The following is a 21069-nucleotide window of genomic DNA, read 5'->3' as shown; positions in this document are numbered from 1 at the left end:
TTAAAGAATGAAATTGTTAATTTTTTTCTTTAAATAATGATATTTGGAATAGTTCTTTGCTTCTCGAAACTTAACAGATTATGGCACAAAGTGAGCTTTTCTGTGTGTCTGGTTTAAATTAGCAGAGGAGTTTATCCCGTGTCGTAACACAGGGAGACCAGAGCTATACACAGTAATTCCAGAACAGGCCTCACTAACATCCTATAAAACCTCAACATCACATTCCAACTGCTATACTCAGAGGTCTGAGTCATGAAGGCAAGCAAAGGGTTACCAGCCTTCCAAGCTATTCAAGAGTCGTAACGGAGGAGATGGAGCAGTCGCTGATGAAGTCTTACCTGTATCGCTCCATGTACTGAGAGAGTTGCGAGTGAGCACAACATAGCTGAAAAACAAAAAACAGATGTCTTTTTGTCTTATATGTCACAAGGAATTAAGGGCTATGGGGAGAATGCGGGTAAGTGGAGTTGAAATGCCCATCAGCCATGATTGAATGGCGGAGTGGACTCGATGGGCCGAATGGCCTTACTTCCACTCGTATGTCTTATGGTCTTACATGACAGTACAAGATTGCAACATTGATTGGGAATGTTAAGAATCATTGCTCAGACCTTTGACTATAGGAGTTGGGAAGTCCTATTGAGGTTATACAGGACATTGGTGAGGCCTCGTCTGGAGCACAGTGTGAAGTTCTAGTCACCTTATTATAGGAAGGATGTTATATTGGAGACAGTTCAGAAAATATTTACCAAGATATTGCCGGAAATGGAAGGTTTGAGTTATAAAAGTTGGCTGGGACTTCTCCCAGTGGAGGGTAGGAGGTTGAGGGTGACCTTATTGAGGTTTATAAAATCATGAGGGGTTTTAAGATAAGTCAAATAGCAAGGATTTTTACCCTAGGGTGGGGGAGTTCAAAACTAGGGAACATATTTTTAAGGTGAGAGGAGAAAGTTTTGACATGGACATAAGGGGCAACTTTTTTTCCCCAGAGGGTGGTTCATGTGTGGAATGAACTGCCAGAGGAAGGGGTGGATGCAGGTACTGATACAACATTTAAAAGACATTTGGATAAGTACTTAAACAGGAAAGGTTTTGAGGGGGATATGGGCCAAATGCAGGCAAGTGGGATTAGTTCAATTTAGGAACATGGCCTGGACTAGTTGGACTGAAGGATCTGTTTCCTTGCTGTATGATCCTATGAAAGGCACCAAATAAATGCAATATCTTTCTTGATGGGCTTCATCATGAAATAACTAGAACAGGCAGTTGCTTTCTGCTTACATTTAAAAAGTATTCATCTCAAGGACTCAATCAGCAAAGACACTGTCCGGTTCTGCAGTAGCTCAGATAGAAACCAAAGTGTTAGGGTGCTGCCTGACCTACGCCAAGTTCAATGACCCCAACCCAACCAACATTGGGACCTTATACTGGACCTCAGCAATACATGAGAGAGGTAAATAGTGGCAATGTGAAGGTGCTCATATACCAGAGGTCCAAGATAATGCTTTGGACACATAGGTGCAAATACCATCACAACAGCTAGTGGAAATGAAGTTAATGACCAGGAGGAGCCAGATGTAAGAGATCAAAGATTCTGAGACAACAGCTGGTTGACTGACTACGGTCATACTGAATTGTGTAACAGGCTCGCAGGGAGAAATGGCCTGCTCTGGTTCTTATTTTCTGTTTCTGTGCTACCAGTGAATATTTAAATTTAATCCACCTTCCAGATAATTAAAAAGAATATAACTTTGTGGGGAATAGTTAATCCTGTAAGAAAGGTGGTTGTGTTAGGGTCAGGGGGTAAATAATCTTCTCTGCAACCCTGACTAGGAATTTGAACAACTGTGTTTCCTGGTCAGCACCAGAGTTAAAGCTACCCTTTGATGATGAGGATCAAATTTGATTCCAAGGGGGGGGGGGAAGAAAGGCAGATACAATCCAGTATTGTGGTCCATATAGGAACAGTCACTTAAACACTTAACTGTTCTGCTGAGGGAGTTTGAGGAATTAGAGTCATATTGATAAGCGGAACCTCAAGAATCCCTGGACCATTTTCTTAACTGTACAAATTGCAACAGAGCCAAAGAGACTAGGATGTTGAGTGTATAAGGTGGGGGGCTTCTATTCATGGGGAGTTGGTACTACTACCAGGTAAAGATGGAGGTATTCTACTGGGAGAGACCCTACTTAAACCTGGTAGCAAATTAATAGCGCTTATAAAGCTTTAAACTAAAAAATAGAGAACAAAATTATAAGTATAAAGGAAAAGATTACCATAAATGTGTGGCAAATTGGGTAAAGATGAACAGTGTAACAGGAAGAGGTACAGTGTTTCACATTAGAAATGCAGTAAGATCAAATCAGGGAAAATGAGCAAAACATGAAGGTGCTTTACCTGAAGGCATCTGAGTGCATTTGTAACAAGACTGATGGCACAAAAACAGATAATTGTGATTTGTCTAACAGCCATCACAAAGATTATAGTAACCGTATTTGGAAATTACGTACTGAAGAGTGCTTGACATTTTTAAAAAACAGACAAAATGGAAAAAAAAATGGAGTCATGGGCATTGACGGTAGGGGCAAGTAATGGCTGATTCAAGATGGTAGGAAGTAGAATTAATGAAAGGAGATAAAGAATAAGAAAAGACAAAAAAACACTGATGGGATTAGTTTATCTGCTCCTTAACAGTAACTATACATCTCAACTTTTAAAATACCTTTTTTTTTATTTTTCAAATCCCTGTGGCCCTCCTCTCCATTCCCTGGACACCACATCAGCAATATGGTGAACAGCATCAGTCTCCTTATTTAAGGAAGGATGTAAATGCAAGATAAAGAATTGACAAAGTTTACTAGATTAACACTGGCATGTACAGGATGGTGTTTTGAGGAAGGGTTAAACGAGCTAGGCTTGTATCTACTGAAGTTTAGAAGAGTAAGAGGCAACTTGGTCGGAATATGCAAAATTGAGGGGTCTTGACATGCTACATGTGGGAAGGGAGGTTTCCTCTTGTGAGAACTAGGGGATCACTGCCCAAAAATAAGGAGCTGTCCATTTAATACAGGAACAGCAATTCTTTTAGAGGATCATATGTATTTGGATTTTTTTTCCTAAAAGGTAGTAGAAGCAGTATTGTTGAACATTTTTAAGGCAGAGAAGGGGAATCAGCAATGGTAATGTCATTGAATGTCAAGGGAATTATTCATATTGGATTTGGTCCTTCCAGCTTTTGTGTGGCAAAGGTGTTATTTGCCACTTGTCAGCCCAAACCTACATATTATCCAGGTTTTGCTACATTTGGATATGGCCTCGTCAATTCTGAAAATTGCAAATTGGTGCTGAACATGCAGTGAACATGCCCACTTCTGCCTTTATGATGAAGGAAGGTGGTCATTAAGGATGGGTGAGAATGTGAAGTAATCAGACCAGCCATGCTTGATTTAATAGCAGAACAAGGTAGAGGTGTTAATGGCCTACCCTCTGCTCCTAATTCATTTGTTAGTATGTAGATTTAAAGCTTAAAATTACAGCAGAGTCTCAAGATAAATGCTAACTCATTTAGAATTGCGAAGATTATTTGTGTACTCAGAAGCTCATGAAGCTTTAGTATTCTTTCACAAAGAGCTGTGGATACCCAATTGGGTATATTTAAGTCAAAGATCAGCAACGTTAGGTCTGTAAGAGAATGAGGGAATATGTGATTTAGCTGTGCGAATGAAGTCAGGTTGATGTTTTGGCATGACCTTCCTGAACATGGAGCGTACACAAGGGGTTGCACATTGCGATGTTAAAAATTTGCAGGACAAAGGGGTTGGGATTATTTGCATGACACAACCAAGACAGCAGAGATACAGTGGGGTGAGAGGTCCATTTCATAAATGATTCTGCTGTACATCATATTGAAAACAAACTTCAAATGACCACAATGAGATAGTACCCACCTGCGACCCTGTCACCTTGTAGCTGTGAATTCCAGTAATGGTATCGATCAGGTTATGTGCCTCGTCAATCACCAACACTTGCCCTTTCAGTTTGATGCCAGATGCCTGCCTGGTTGAATTGTGTAGCAGCGTCTGATACGGCATCACCACCAGCTACCAGGAGTAGAGGGAACCCAGGAAAACCGTCACCGTGAGAAAGGCAGAACCACATACAATCACTTTACAATACAAATCAAGGCTCATGGAATCTAATCATTTTTACATAGCCTCAGAAAATCCAAAGGAAACATATTCCTGAGCCATAACAAAGAATTACTTTGCACTGTAAAGTGGGGAAGGTCCTTGGAACGCTCAAACCTGAGGTTTGGTTGTATCAGATACTTCCAGTTTGAGAAATATTCTCCTAAACACCAGTTACATCATTCTCTCCGTCGACACATAACATGATACATTTTAGCACTGAATGCCAATTGTAGGCAGTATTGACGACAGTACAGAGCTTTTTCTGGGTGGGATACTTAAATGTACATCAATATCTTGGTAGTACCACAATTGACTGGCCAAGTTATAAGAATAGCCAGTCAAAGGCTGTGGCTGGCGATGGGAAACCAATAAGAGGAAGAAATCTACTTGACCTCATTCTTACCAACTCACATCTGGTTCAAACCAATCCACAACTGTTGCAAAGCCAAACCCTCCTTCTATCAGTAGCAATAAGCTGAGCAGGATAAACCAAAGGTGAAAACCAGGGGCCGAAAACTGATCACTTATGAAACTGATCATCATACAGAAGTAAGATTAGAAGAATAAGAATGATAACCCTCCTGACACTATGTCAAATCATTATAGCTATAGCCATCTTCAGCTCCTTTATCAATATTTCCACTGTAAGTTCAAGTCCATTTACAGAGAGAGCTTCAGATAACAGAGTAAAAACCACATCATGTTTGGACAGATAAGTGGCAGACAATATTTGCATGCATGTAACATTCATTTCAAACTCAAAAGAGCCCTAAAATTTGATTGACATTTTTGAAACTCTTACTCATGAACATTCTGAAGGTCAGTACTAACCAGAATTGTCTGATCAATAGTGAGGGGATATAAGCAGACCAGAAGCTGGATGCTGCATAATGAACAGCTTAGCTCCTGAACCCCCACAAAAGCCTATCCAGCAGCTATAGTTCAGAGATGGAATTCTCCATAATAACTTGAGCAGTGCAGAGTTCTGCAAAATATGAGATTTGACATTACCAAGCTCAAAGCACTGCAACAACTGGGTTTTACATGTACCTTTCAAACTGGAGGATCTGGGGCTGTAACATGTATGTACTAGAGAAAAACACTGCACCAACTCACCTTGTCACATCCTCTACCAAAAAACATTCTGATGAAGAGTCATCTTGAATTGATAATGTTAACTTGCTCCCTCCACGGATGCTGCCTGATCCACTGTGATTTCCAGTAATTTCCTGTTTTCAGTACAAATTCCAGCATCTGCAGGTATTTGAAACTCTACCAAAATAATGTTGTGGCTCAGTGGTTAGCTGTGCTGCCTCACAGTGTCAGGAACTTTGGTTCAATTCCACCCTCAAGCGACTATCTGTGTGGAGTTTGCCTTTTCTCCCCGTGTCTGTCTGGCTTTCCTCCAGATGCTCTGGTTTCCTCCCACAGTCCAAAGATGTGCAGGTTAGGGTGGATTGGCCATGCTAAATGTAGGGTTACAGGGATGGGGCGTGTCTGGGTGGGATGCTCTTCGGAGGGTCAGTGTGACTCAATGGACTGAATGGCCTGCTTCCACACCATAGGGATTCTATGATACCTTCAAAGTTGCCCCCAAGTCACAAACCATCCCAAATTGGATCTATATCATTATTAGCTCATTGTTGCTGGATTCAGAGTGTGCGGCTCCCTATCCAATGCATTGTCAGTGTTTCCACCACAGTAAATGACTCACGCACATTTGTCTTTAAAAAGAATAGCCAATAAATGCCCCCAATCCAATTTCTATTTTAATAATCTAAATTTGACTTTTGCTCCTGAACAAGGAAAACCTTCCCATACCTGTGCTGGTGGAATGGCAAAGCGGCTGGCGTAGTATGGACACCCCTTCATCTCCTTCCCCAACTGCACAAGCTGCTCAATGTCCTTCACCTCCACCAGCAGCTCATCACGCAGGGACTGCATCTGTTCCTGCTTGTAGAACGGGCATGTCACTCGACTCTTCCGTCTCCGTTTCAGAGTTTCCACCTCGTCCTCGCTACGTTTTCTGTCATCTTTCAGAAAAGGTCATGTGAACATCTGCTTTTGCTACGAGCCTGACAGTGCATCCGCCCCTCAAAGAAGTGTTAGACTTGATGAGCACTGTATTAGTGGGAAAAAAAACCTCCCTCACTCCCCCTCAGTAATTCAGAATCGTCATTACATATGTGACGATACTATGGCTTTAAGGGGTATATTTTGTCCTTTTGTTTTATAAAGAAAGGTTGAGACAGAGGTGAAGGACAGCCTGTCCCCAGCCAATAAAGTAAACAGCTTTTGAGACCTTGTTTTTTTTTTAAACTTGGAACAATATAAGCAGCTTGAATGGATGGTGTCAAACTCGCACAAACCAGGATTTTAATTTAGCTTTCAGTAGCTGTTGGATTAAGAAGCTGCTATACATCTCTCTGCAGTAGCAAAATGCTTAAATTCTCCCTCTCCCTCACTCCCGAGTTTTTTTATTGATGTTCTTTCCTCCTGCACTGGAGGATTGCATGTGAGCCTATCTATTTTACCGAATTTACCTTTGCTAAAGGCTTATTTATGGGATGTTATTACATTGAAACAGTTACTGTTTAGTAATTAAATAATCTGTTAAGTTTTCCAATTGATTGGTTATTCCAATTAATCTTTCTTTGATTGTATTTTAACTATCATGTAAAGTGTGTTTTACTTCAAGCCCAGTAGTTTAACAGATCAAATTGTATCCGGAACACAATGCCTTTAAAAAACAAGTTGGGGTCTAGGCCATCTTCTTAACATATTTTGAGAGGGCTTGGTCTTGTTCATAATACATTAAACTTAATACAATGTTGTACTGACAAGAGTATTTCAATATTGTTGATATAGAAACAAACTTAGAAGACTGGATCTAATAAAAGACTCCTGAATATTTGCAATTGGTACCTCATTTGTTCTTGCTGTGCCTGAATTGGCCATTGCATTTCCTATTGTACAGTGACTACATTGCAGAAGTATTTAACTAGTGACGAGGCACTTTGGCAATTACATGTCGTCAAAGATGCCACAAAAATGAAGGAACTTCTTTCCTCCTATTGTAACCTGCTTGAGAATGTTTGCTTATGGAATTAACCAATTCCCTCTGCATTCACTTCAGTGTGAACATTGGAATAGGAGTCACCAATTTACCCTTTGTCATTCAATGAAATCTACAACCCAACCCCACACATTCACCTTTCAGCCAAGTCCAAAATGCCTTTAGTTAATGAAATCACTCCAATTTCAGACTCAAAATTAATAAGTGATTGAGTATCAACTTCTATTTGCACAAGTGTTCCAAACCTCTTCTGTGCGTGTTAAAATGACTCCTACATTCATTCTTAAGGGGTTTGGCTCTAAATTTCTAACTATATTCCTAGCTCTCAACTCCCCAATGACTGATGAGATTCCTTTTGCTTATCTAACCTCATCTACTTAATATGTTCAGTTGAATCACTGTAATGCTGCATACAAAATGCCCTAACTGCTGACCCAATAGATTTGAGAGTGGGGGCACTGCCTGAAATGATTTTTTGGGGACATGGAACAAGAGGTCAAAGTTCAAGTGCTGAGTCACATTGAGTCAGCGAATCTTAACAGCAAGTCATGGTTTGACATTGATCTCAATGCCTTTGGACTGAAGGGGGTGAAAAAAATGTCAGGTCAGGGACCCAGTACCCAAGTCCTGCCAATGTATAGCTGTATACAGTACACAGGAAGGTGAGGATTATCAGTGGACGACTAGGTTTGAGCCTCAATGTCAGTATCAGAGGAACACCAATGTCTAAAGGAACTGTTCTCCCACAGGATCCTGGATTACTATGTCAGAGACTGCAGTTCTTTTAAACTTCCCTACCTTATAAGTAGGAGTAGTGATATTGTCGGACATGTGGCAGGATCGTTTTAATTAACCCTGAAATAGATCTCAACATGGTAAACAATTTTACCGCTTCTCCCTCACACAGTAGGGGTAAACTGGATTTGTAGCTCATTTCCTGTACCTTCCTGTTTAATGAGGATAGGGATCTATGAGACTGTAACAAAGCAAAGAGTGGCACTGAGCTTGATATGCAGATAGACTAGATCTTAGTTTCCAGGGGGTTAGCAATTTACAAGTTGATGTGAAGTTGCTCAGTAACTAGAACATCTAGTAGCTGGACAACGACCTTTTATCAAAAAGGTGCCCATCGCCACACTTCTGTTGCTGAAAAATCTAATCCATGCATTTCTTTAGCCTGTACTTAAAATTCTCCTCCTTTTCAAATCTCCACCATGGCCTTGCCCCCTTTCTGTGTACTCTCTTCCATCCCTACATCCCTCCATTATATCTGCACTCAGCTAATGCCTGATCTTTCTTCAGCATGCCAGACTTCGTTCACTCCACCTTTGCTGACTGTGCCTTCCGTTGCTGTCAGCTCTGAAATTCACTCCTTCTGCTTCTCAACCACATTTTATTCATTTAACAAGCACTTTAAAAGCTATCTTGTCACCTAAAGTTTCTTTATGTTGCTTTGTGTCCTATTTGTCACATAATGCTCAAACATAAAACACAACCAAATTAAGATTTTCCAATAATCTGAAAAGTGCTGGGGAAATGGTGTCATGCACAGGAATCTGTTCAATCCCTAAAAATATCGCAGACTAAGTAACCAGCCTCAACCTGGAGCAGTCTGGAACCTAACATGTGAACCAGCATCATCCAAAAGACTGAACGAAGAATATGAAGGCAAGTCTAGCCATCCTCCAAAAGAACATGTCACAGCCCTGTTCGACCACCACTGCAGAATAAAGTTTCATCTGTAAAAATACAAAGACTGAATAATATTGTGGAGAAAGTAATTGTGGGACACCTGACAAAGCAAAGTATGGAGAATTTTACAATTGCCCAACAGCTCCCAGCCAACTTTTCGATCATTTGGATTTCTACAAATCTTGACTTCAACCACCTAAGGATGAGGAGGACAAACAGAATCTGTGACAATGAGTCTGCAGCCTAGGAAGGTCAAGGGAGGAAACTTTTAATGTCCAAAAGAATATATTTGATGAGAGGAGAGAGAAAACCTCTCAGGAGGAGCAGGGATTAACAGTTTATTGCTAACTCTATAAAACAAATCATTTGAGTAGAGGTAAAGCCTAAAATAATATTTAGAAGCAGTTCCATTTTTTTAGAGAATCAGAAATTTCTCAAGTTCAGACTGAACGGCAAGTCAAATTTTCAAAGGGAGAGAAATATAGTTTCCACTCACCACGTTTGTTCTTCTGCATTTCCAGGCACCTATCGTTGATCAGCTGGAGTGACCGGAGATGCCTCACCTCATCATTTACACACATGTTCTTCAGTAGGGGGGGGAGGAAGAGACAAACTAATAAAGGAACATGCTTTACCATCTGATTATTGTCACATATTAACCATTATTAAATGGAGCACACATGCTGGAAAATGTATAGAATTGAAACAGACCCTTCGGTTCAACTCATCCATGCTGAGCAAATATCCTAAATTAATCTCGTCCCATTTGCCAACATTTGGCCCATATCCCTCTAAATTGCAGCAAAGTAGTTACACACAGAGATAGCGCATAATGTGGCAGACTTTATTTTAAGATGTAGGAACTGTGTTGTACCAAAACATGGGAAGACAGACAGACTTCCTGGGGTTCACCTTCAACTGCCTTTTGGCTGGGCTGTTACAATGAGTGATCTGATCTGATAGATCATCATCATCATCATCCATTATCGGAAAAGTAAGAACTTTGTAGTCAATGTAGGGGAGCTTCCAATAAATGGGTCTCATTAAAAAAAAACGAACCACTGAAAGGTTAAAGTCAAATTAAAGAAAAGGCTCCATTAAAAAGTGAATGGATAAAGAAACTACCAGTTATTCAGAACATTAGGTTCTAACCCAACCAACAGGTTATCCTAACTGACCTCCACAATGTTAGGGAGGAGGGATAAAAGACCAGTAAGCATTAATTATTCCTCCCCATATCTGTTGGGAGGTATGTGGTTACATTAGGTTAACAGGTTCTGGCTTCGCGCTGTCAAAGGTGAAAGATGCTGCTGGCAGCTTTGATTCACGACCTAGCGAGAGTCAGCAAAATGACTTGTGGCCTTTCCTGTTCTTGGCTATAGATTCATCATATTTCCCTAACTAGGAAAGGAAGTGTGTAATTCAGCAAAGTTGGTACAGAAAATGTTGGTCAATCCAAATTCTTCACTTTCCTTTCAACTTAGACTCTTATTGCTTCCAAGAATCAAGCATTTTTAAACACCAGAGTTAAAACTGTCAGCAGTATGACAAACTCCCTCTTTCCCAGCACCTCGATACCAGTCAGCTCTTAGAATCCCTAAGTTTTCCCTCCCTTCTACAAACTTCAGATCTTTGAAATCAGCACCAGAGATTCACTGTGATCCAATTCACCCCATTTTCTTTCTGACTATTCGCCGTCCCAGTATCCTGTATACACTCCTCAGTCTTTCAACTTGATTTTCCAATTAAAAATGAGCCAACAGAGTTGCCTGTTCTAATTTTCAGTCTGATAAAGTGGCACCAATGTGATCCAGAGGCACACCAACCAATGATGAGAGCCACAGGGATCCTCAAAAGGTGCAGCTCAGCCCAGTCCATGACCTACCTGCCGGGACCCAAGTGACACCAGCCTGATATCCTTGCCAAACGGACTTTTCTGAACCTCGTGTACGAACTGAGAAAGCTGCGAATGTGTACGACTGCAGTAATAGATCTGGGAGCAGAAAAATTGTATTAGGTCAGCTCATGTGAGGAGGGTGCTCACATCCAGACGCTCTTGGCTTTTAGTTCATGGCAGCACAAATAGACTCAAGTAACCCAGCCTTTGACCCCCAAGGTGGGAGGACAACCTTGTTCCTCTGGGGATTGAGGTAAACCTGCTCCATCAATTTCCTCTAAGAAGTGAGATTGTCCTTGTTGCCCATAAGAGAATTAGCAGGGGAGATTACAACTGGGCTCAGCATTTCTGAGGTAGGGCTGGGTTAACAAGCAATAACAATTGATGTCCTTCTGACCGCTGAGGCATTCCATAAACCAATGGAATTAGACTTACCCCAAAGCTGCAGTTCTTTTATTAAATACATTTTCTCTTTGTTTATTCTTGCATGGGATGTGAATGTTACTGGCAAGTCCAGTATTTGTTGTCCATCTCTAACTGCCTGCAATCGGAGTGGTTTGCCAGGCCGTTTCAGAGAGCAGTTAAGAGTCAAGTAAATCGCTACAGGTCCGCAGCCACACATAGACCAGACCAGATAAAGGTAGCAGATGTTCTTACTTAATTCATTCTCTAAAAGGCATTATTGACCAGATGGGTTTTTATTTACAAGAATCAATCATGGTTTCAATCACTATTATTAATTTAATCTAATTTCCACTGGCTACTGTGGTGACATTTGAATGTAGATCTCCGCAGCATTGGCCTGGGCCTCCAGATTACTAGCTCATTGATTCAATCACAATGCCACCATCAGCCATTCACTAAATTTAGTCCAATCGACGAATTGTAGCCTGGCCTAACTCCAAGTGTCCATTGCTTTCTATATAAAAGGAAGAGGCGCAGTTATATTTACTGGGAGATCAACTACAGTTGAAAGAGATTATTTTAGTGAATGTGCAGTTGCTGAAGCCATTAAGATTCAATTGGCTCAAGTGAAGAACATCAAATTAAATCACTGGCACTTAATATAGGACTCCAGGACTGGAAAGCCTTTGTGATATTTAGTCGTTCACAATTCATTAAAACGGCAGAGTTAGAGAACTTCAATCCTCCAAACCTTTGTCACATGCTCTTCCTCCAAATCTTCCTCATCAGATAGGCTGGAAAATATAACACATAAAAAAAAAGAACCATTTATAAAACACAAGAGATTGGTTCACACTTTGCAACACACCAGATGTGAATTCTCACGTGACTTTTCTAAGTTGATTCCCTCAGTGAACAGACAGGTCTACAGCCAGAATAATTCTACAATGAAACAAGTATTCAGCCTCCCTGTTTCTTCTCTCCTCTATGGAAAGTGTACTTCATTGCACAGGTACAGTCCAAGAAGATTGGGAACCATTTTCACCTAAAGATAAACATGTTCTTGCTCAATATTTCCAACACAGACTATCCACCAGGGATTATTGGGTCGAGGTCAAAAAGTCATCTTCCTTCTCAAACCTAAGGCAACATGATCAATTGTAGCTTCAGCCAGCAGCAAACTTCTCACAACCTAACTTGCAAATGGAATCCTCTCAAACTCAAGGCTTTGTGATAATTAGCTTATTATTTCTTCACTCACAATGATGTTGGGGAAACTAGTGAACTTAATTATTATAGCGGTTCGAGTTTTGAAGTAACACGGTCATCATGGAATTCAGGTCATTAGGATTCTCCCACTGAGCAATGGGGGAAACCCATTAGGCACAAGGTCTGAAAATCACAACAGCATCAAAATCAACCTGACTGGGTGAGGCTCAGGGACATCACTTTGACATGAGGCAGCAAGTGTTGGGCTCAAGAGGCATCACCAACACTTGTTGCAGGCTGACACTCCAGTGCAGGCCCCAGCTGCCTGCTCAGGTGGATGTAAAAGACCCAAACAGTGACATTCCTCGCCAAAATTTATCAGTCTACCTTTCTGAGAACACAGCATAACATTGCTGCCATGGGATCCTGCTTTACACACAAAGGTGACCACTTTTCGCTACAACAATGCACTTTGAGATTTCCTGAAGTCATGAAATACACACTGTCTTTCCCTCTTTCTCTAAAAGACCAGAACTTCCACGTACCCTGAATCCTTTGGTTTCTTTTCATCATCACTCTCATAATCTGCCAGAATAAAACTCTCATCCTCCCCATCTAGAGTCTCAGCTTGTTTGGAAGTCACCATTTCTCCACTCATCTGAATGAGTCGCTCAGTATCATCGTCATCATCTCTCTGGAACATAGGTAAAACAGTGACAATACTGGTAATTGCTTGACAGGGATAACATATGGTTACCCTATCCTACAGAAATGTAAATCAGCAGAGCAAAAAATGGGCTATTCCTTGGCTACAATGCAACAATTCCCTTTTACAATAAAATCATCCAGGTTCACGATCAAAAAAATTCATAACAAATGCCATGGCCCCCATCATTGCCCCACAAATGAAATGCAGAGACAGGATGACAGGGAGCATTATGGTTGAGACATTTAAACCAAGTCCACTACAAAACTGCCATGATGATAATCATAGAAATGCATTGATGATGTCTTAGAGTCATAGAATTATACTCTAAACTGATCTACTCCCATTTGCCAGCATTTGGTCCATACCTCACTAAACCCTTCCTATTTATGCACCCATTCAGATGCCATTTAAATGTTGTAATTGTATTAGTCCCCACAACTCCCTCTGACACCTCATTCCACATAACCCTCTGTGTGAAAAAGTTGCCCCACAGGCCCCTTTTATATCTTTCCCCTTCACCTTAAACCTATGCCCTCTAGTTTTGGAATCCCCTACCCTGGGAATGACACCTTGGCTATGCTCCCTATCCATGCCCCTCACAGTTTTATAAACCTCAATAAGGTCACCTCTCAGCCTCTGACATCCCAGGTCACACAGCCCCAGCTTATTCAGCCTCTTCCTATGGATCAAATCCTCTAATGCTGGCAACATCCTTGTAAATCTTTTCTGGACCCTTTCAAGTTTCACAACATCCTTCTTATAGCAGGGAGACCACAACTGAAAGCAGTATTCCAAAAGTGGCCTAATCAATGTCCTGTATAGCCAGAACATGATATCCCAGCTCCAATACGCGATGTATTGACCAATAAAGGCAAATTATGTTTATCAAGATCACTGAAGAAGAGGGAGATTAGTTGATTGTAATATCACTTTTTAAAATGCAACACACCATGGTACTGTAAATTTAAAAAAACTAGTCGACATCTAAAAATATCCTGATGGCTGTCGGATGCTTTGGGACATGCCGAGCTTGTGAAAATCACTATTTAACTGCAATATTTATTTTTCTACATGGAGCAGAATGATTCTCAGGCAAGTGGCAGTACGAAATTCAAGGCAAAATAAACTAGACTTTGCAAAGCGAAGACATAATGTCTTCTTCCACCAAAACCTTGTGTGAGCAACATTGCAGACAAAAACAAAACCAATCAGTCCTTCCGTCTCCATCACCTCCCTCCACACCTCAATCTTAAGGAAGAATTCATACCTTGCGTTTTAAAGCATATTTAAGCTGCACATTGTTACGTATTTTCTCCAATCGCTCTTCTCTCCTCTTTCTTTTCAATTCTTCGTCCTGGAAAAAGCAAGTTTGGATACTTTAAGATAAACTCTATCTGAACATAGCAATTTGTTTCTCTCAAGTACCTCAAATCTGAGGGGAGTAGCTGAGATTCTCTGCAACAATTCACAATGTAAGAAAATCACCTGACTGTTTACAGGGAGATCAAACTCTCAGCACAGCCTGCTACATTTAGGAAAATGGGTATATAAAATGGGAATACAGGTGCTTCATTCTTTATTCATGAGTTTTCATCATCAAAATGAACAGATTCAGCAAGGACATGGCCTGAACTCCCATCAATTTTTCCCAGGTTGTTGCTATAGCTGGTTTTGATTCAACATTTTGCCTTCCTACTTTAACAGATTGTTTCTTCCTCTGGTCATTGACTATACTGATCAAACATTCAATAATTATCTGATAATGTGGAGATATAGAACATAGAACATAGAAGGATACAGCGCAGTACAGGCCCTTCGGCCCTCGATGTTGCGCCGACCGAATCCTACCTAACCTATACTAGCCCAATAACTTCCAAATGCCTATCCAATGCCCGCTTAAATGACCATAAAGAAGGAGAGTTCACCACTGATACGGGCAGGGCATTCCATGAACTCACAACCCGCTGTGTGAAGAATCTACCCCTAACATCTGTCCTATACCTACCACCCCTTAATTTAAAGCTATGTCCCCTAGTAACACCTGACTCCATTAGCGGTAAAAGGTTCTTAGTATCTACCCTATCTAAACCCCTAATCATCTTATACACTTCTATCAGATCTCCCCTAAACCTTCTCTTCTCCAATGAGAACAGCCCCAAGTGCCTCAGCCTTTCCTCATAAGATTTTCCTACCATTCCAGGCAACATCCTGGTAAACCTCCTCTGCACTCGTTCTAAAGCTTCCACATCCTTCCTATAGTATGGCGACCAAAACTGCACACAATACTCCAGATGAGGCCGCACCAGAGTCTTATACAACTGCAACATGACCTCAGGACTCCGGAACTCAATTCCTCTGCCAATAAAGCCCAGTACACCATATGCCTTCCTCACAGCACTATTTACCTGGGTGGCAACTTTCAGAGATCTGTGTACATGGACACCAAGATCCCTCTGCTCATCCACACTACCAAGTAGCCTACCATTAGCCCAGTAATCCATCATCTTGTTATTCCTACCAAAGTGAACGACTTCGCACTTAGCTACATTGAATTCCATTTGCCACATTTCCGCCCAGCTCTGCAACTTATCTATATCCCGCTGTAACCTACCACTTCCTTCCTCACTATCCACAACTCCACCGACTTTTGTGTCATCCGCAAACTTGCTTACCCAGCTTTCAAGTCCTTCCTCTAGATCATTTATAAAGATAACAAAAAGCAATGGTCCCAAAACAGATCCTTGTGGTACACCGCTAGTAACTGCGCTCCAAGATGAACATAATCCATCAACTACTACCCTCTGTCTCCTTCCAGCCAGCCAATTCCTAATCCAAACCTCTAATGTATCCTCAATGCCATACCTCCGAAGTTTTAGCATTAGCCTACCATGGGGAACCTTATCGAACGCCTTACTAAAATCCATATACACAACATCTACTGCTTTACCCTCATCCACTTCCTTGGTCACCTTCTCAAAGAACTCAATAAGGTTTGTGAGGCACGACCTGCCCTTCACAAAACCATGCTGGCTATCCCTGATCACGTTATTCCTACCCAGATGTTCATAAATCTTATCCCTTACCATTCTCTCTAAGACTTTGCCCACCACTGAAGTCAGACTCACTGGCCTATAGTTGCTAGGGCTATCCCTACTCCCTTTCTTGAACAATGGGACCACATTCGCTATCCTCCAGTCCTCTGGTACTATTCCTGTTGACAACGACGACATAAAAATCCAGGCCAATGGCTCTGCTATCTCCTCCCTAGCTTCCCATAGGATCCTGGGGTAAATGCCATCAGGCCCCTCTTTATGATTCCCCTCTTTATCATCAACAGATTCTTGACATTTAATTTATTTCCTTGATGAAGTTTTGAAGATGGCATTGCAATACCGAGTGATACCAATAGCATGGGTTCAATTACCGCATTGGCTGAGATTACCATGAAGGTTTCACCTTCTCACCCTCTCCCCTCGCCTTAGGTATGGTGACCCTCAGTTTAAACTCACAGTTCTCTGGCACTATGGTGACTTTACCTTCTCCTGTTCCCAATTCTGCAACACAGTTTCCAAGCCAAAACACCAGCTCCCGTCTGTAATTAACTCACGTTTTGACATTCCTTAATCCAATGCAAGTCCCAAATATCCACATAGCAAACAGATTTCATTGGATCAGGTGTGTCCATGACTTAAAAAGTTAATTTTGTTAAACTAGAAAATCTCGATGACTCAACAGGCGTTGGCAAATAAAGTTAATCAAATGTAAAAGATGCCAAAGGTATGTGAATAAACTGACCTTCAACTTATCGATCAGATCACGCTCAGCCTTCTTCTGGACAAATTCAGTGATCCAGTCTAACTCAGCTCCCGAGGCCTTGGCTTCTGACACCTTACCATCAACACCACTGGGATTCTGGGGATCCTGAGACAGTCGTTGTTGTGGCACATGATGTTCCAAAAGCTGGGCTGCTTCCAGCTTTTTCTTCTCTTCAAAGTCCCTGAGCCAAGTGAGTGCTCCGCAGATCAGACTCAGCGACTTTCCCTGAGGAAGCAATGGCAGCCACAATTAATACATGAGAAAACATGCCATTGTGAGAAAATATCTGCTGAGAAGTACATAAGCTCCGCTTTTATGGAGCACATCTTCCTCCTGTAACACTTTCCCTCTCACAGGGAATCTTTTTCATAAAACAAAATACATCCTTGAACTGTGTGCAATGCAACAGGTGATCTTGGCATGCAGACTCACTCTAGCAGCCTTCCAGGGATAATAACCCACACTGAGTAAGAGGATACCCTGTACTGAAATCATAAGACATAGTAGCATTAGGTCATTCGGCCCATCGAGTCTGCTCTGTCTTGGCTGATAGGTTTTTCAACCCTATTTTCCCACTTTCTCGCCAAACCCTTTGATCTTCTTGGCAATCAAGGACTTATCCATCTCGGTTTTAAGCATATTCAATAATGAATTCCACAGATTCACCACTCTCTGGCTAAAGACATTTATCATTATCTCTGTTCTAAAAGGTCTTCCTTTTACTCCAAGGTCATGCCCTCAGGTCCTCATCTCTTTTGCCATTGGGGCTAATGAACCATGGACTGCACAATGCATTTTCAAAGGCACTGATTGAAAGGCACTTGATTCTGCCCATAGTTGTGTGCTAACTCAACGCCAGGGGCTATTATTATGGTGAATTTCTTTATTTTCTTTCTTCTTTTAAGATTTTTCTTAAAAACCTCAGCAATTACCTCAGCATTTAGCTACTTATCCCAATATCTCTTTATGAAGCAGTGTGCTGCGCACTGGCTGAAAATATTCCTCCATATAAGTGCAAATTACTGTTGTTACAATACTCCTGATTTATACTGCCTCACATCTTTAACAAGCAAAGCCATTAGCTTGTGTTAGTTCCTAAACAAAGAACACAACATGCAGAAGACAGGGGATATAAGAATTACAGTAAAAAGTGAGGTCTGCAGATGCTGGAGATCAGAACTGAAAATGTGTTGCTGGTTAAAGCGCAGCAGGTCAGGCAGCATCCAAGGAACAGGAAATTCGACGTTTCGGGCATAAGCCCTCCATCAGGGCCCGAAACGTCGAATTTCCTGTTCCTTGGATGCTGCCTGACCTGCTGCGCTTTAACCAGCAACACATTTTCAGATATAAGAATTACAGTCAACGTGTACAACTAGACTCAAGTCAGCATGATCTTAATGAATGGTAGAACAGATTCCAGAGGTTGAATGACCTAATGTAGTCCAATGTTCAGAAAAGGAATTTTCAAGTTTTAAGCAAGCCTTGGGTTTGCACTGCATTTTCGAGGATGGTAGCTGAAAAGAACTGAAAATCACAGTGCTGAAGGTATCACACCCATACAGAACAAACTCAATCAGTCTGTCCTGCTGGTCTGTTCCATCTTCTTTGTCAATCCTGCCACCATCAGAAACCTGTAGATGTGTACACCAAGTTCATCAACCACCCTGCCTCATCAAGCCATTTGCTTTACGATCAAATGCCCAGTCAACTTTGTGTATTCTGCAAATTTCCCAATAATAAGACCCACATTTAAGTCCAAATCATTAATATATACATCAAACAGCAAAGAATCCAAACTGAGGCCTGAGGAACATCACTGTGAACCAATTACCGTTTGCAAAAACTTTAATCAACCATTAGATGGAGATCACAGCAGGTCAGGCAATATCCATGGAGAGACAGCAAGCTAACATTTCAAGTCTAGATGACTCTTTAACAGAGGTGAAGCTCTGATTTGCTGTTTTTAGTACAGATTCCAGCATCTGAAGCAACTTGCTCCTACATCAACCTTTGGCCTTTGTTCCCTGTAACTGAACCAATTCACCACACTCTCCGATATCCAATGGGCTTTACTTTTTCTGACCTCTCTGCAATGTGGGACGTAGTCAAGTTCCTTACTAAGATTCGTACAGACAACATCCATTACATTACCATCATCAATCTTCCTTGTTACTTCCTCAAAAACAATTCAATTAAGTTAGTAAGTGAAGATCTTCCTTTAACAAAACAATGCTGATCATCCTTGAATAATCTATGTGGTAAAAACAAGGACTGCAGATGCTGGAAACCAGAATCTAGGTTAGAGTGGGCCCGGAAAAGCACAGCAGGTCGGGCAGCATCCAAGGAGCAGGATAATCGATGTTTTGGGCAAAAGCCCTTTATTTTCAAGTTGGAGCACAGAGTTCCTGATGAAGTGCTTTTGCCCGAAACGTTGATTTTTCAGCTCCTCGGATGCTGCCTGACCTGCTGTGCTTTTCCAGCACCATTCTAATCTAGGCCCTGAATAATCTGTGCCTCTCCAACAGACAATTAATCCCCTCTCTCAACACTGACTCCAGTAATTTCCCACCACCAGACTAACCAACCATAATTTGCTCTATCCCGTACATTCATTTAGAATAACTGTGCAATGTTTGCAGACCACCATTCTCCTGGTACCACATCTGCAACGAAAGTCATCAGAGGAACTATTTCCAGAAATTTTACCTTGCTCCCTCTCCATGGATGCTGTTTGATTTGCTGTGATCTCCATCATTTGTTGTTGTCAGAACTATTTCCTCTCTGGCTTCCATTGACAGCCTAGCAAACAATACACCTAGCCCTAGTAATTTATCCACCTTCTAAACGGTTCCCTTCTCATTAGATTATGGAATGGAAACCAACACAAAAGGACTGGAGATAACCATATCTGTGACAGACAGTAGATTAAAACATACCGTTCCAGTGGGACTCTCAAATATTCCAATCTTTCCTGCTTCAAGTACATGGTACAGTGCATTCATGAAATCTTCCTGGATCGAGTAGGGCTTGAAGGGAAAAAGGAATCTGGGGGAAGTGTGGGACTTCTCCTCAGCCATATCCTGCAGAAAAGGAAAATTGTGAAGTAATTGTTGAACAACTAACTATACACATCAGTCTGGCTGCAATAATTCTGCAGTTCCCACTCCTGGAATTGATGCTCAATTCACATTGAGTTAATTCATTCTCACATTGAGTGGGCGATCCACCCCCTCAACAGTGATCCATCACTGGGATCCTTCCGAAGGTGATCCACCCAACTGGATCACCCCAATAGGATGCTCCACCCAATAGGACTCGCCTCTGGACAAGGAGATCCAGTGTGGTGCTGGAAAAGCACAGCAGGTCAATGACATTCCTGGTGAGGGGTTTATGCCGGAAGTGTGAATTGTCCTGCCCCTCTGATGCTGCCTGACCCGCTGTGCTTTTCCAGCAACACTCTCTCGACTCTGATCTCCAGCATCTGTAGTCCCCAGTGGATATATACCCACCCTGGAGCTCCGGGACAACCCCGACCTCTGCCCCTGACGCCCTAGTTCACCTCGCAGATCCCGCTAGGTCCGGGCTCAGTGCCCTACCCGGGGCGCCGGACTTGGTATACCCCGTTCGAACACCCCGCCAGCAACAGCCTCACGGCGGCGGGTTGTGATTGACAGACGCAGCGGGTCAATCACGTTCCGCATAGGGCGGGCCACGTTGCAATAACTACCAATCAGAGGAAGGGTCTCCTAGGTCAGCCAATCGAAAACTTTATAAGCATTCCGGAAACTGTCCAATCGGAAGGCGCAGTCGTCTGTGGCGGAGACCAATGGGAGAGTGAAGCTTGCCTGCAGCTAATGCGCGTGCCGCATACAGCGATCCATGGGCGGGCGGGCGGGCGGGGCCGTCCCGCTGCAGCGAACGGCAGAACGGAGCCTGTCTCCAACAGCCAATAGGTGAGTGGAGCCTGCCTGCAGCAGCCAATGGGCGAGAGAGGTCTGCCAGCAGCAGCCAATGGCAGGGAGGAGCATGCCCCCAGCAGCCAATGGGCGAGTGGGGCCTGCCTGCAGCAGCCAA

The 21069-nt window shown here is 42.1% G+C and overlaps 1 protein-coding gene across 4 annotated transcripts in view; it reads right to left on the bottom strand.

Moving 5' to 3' along the window:
- Positions 1-20642, bottom strand: part of ddx11 (DEAD/H (Asp-Glu-Ala-Asp/His) box helicase 11) — an 82925-nt gene extending 62283 nt beyond the window's left edge. For 3 of the 4 annotated variants that reach the window (XM_060839523.1, XM_060839527.1, XM_060839525.1), the window contains exons 1-11: positions 20505-20642; positions 19932-20075; positions 16975-17220; positions 14447-14533; positions 13016-13164; positions 12013-12055; positions 10845-10952; positions 9456-9543; positions 6013-6224; positions 3949-4101; positions 339-385 (exon numbers count right to left, since the gene is read on the bottom strand). In XM_060839523.1, the coding sequence (XP_060695506.1) occupies positions 339-385; positions 3949-4101; positions 6013-6224; positions 9456-9543; positions 10845-10952; positions 12013-12055; positions 13016-13164; positions 14447-14533; positions 16975-17220; positions 19932-20072 (1274 nt within the window). In that variant the 5' untranslated portion in view covers positions 20073-20075; positions 20505-20642. The remainder of the gene's footprint in view (positions 1-338; positions 386-3948; positions 4102-6012; positions 6225-9455; positions 9544-10844; positions 10953-12012; positions 12056-13015; positions 13165-14446; positions 14534-16974; positions 17221-19931; positions 20076-20504) is intronic. The other variant, XM_060839524.1, reaches the window with a different exon arrangement.
- Positions 20643-21069: the final 427 nt, after the last annotated feature.

The sequence above is a fragment of the Hemiscyllium ocellatum genome, chromosome 19 (genome assembly GCF_020745735.1).
Source record: "Hemiscyllium ocellatum isolate sHemOce1 chromosome 19, sHemOce1.pat.X.cur, whole genome shotgun sequence".
Lineage (NCBI taxonomy): Eukaryota > Metazoa > Chordata > Chondrichthyes > Orectolobiformes > Hemiscylliidae > Hemiscyllium > Hemiscyllium ocellatum.
Note: the sequence above shows the minus strand (reverse complement) of the source record. Positions and strands in the feature narration are given on the sequence as shown.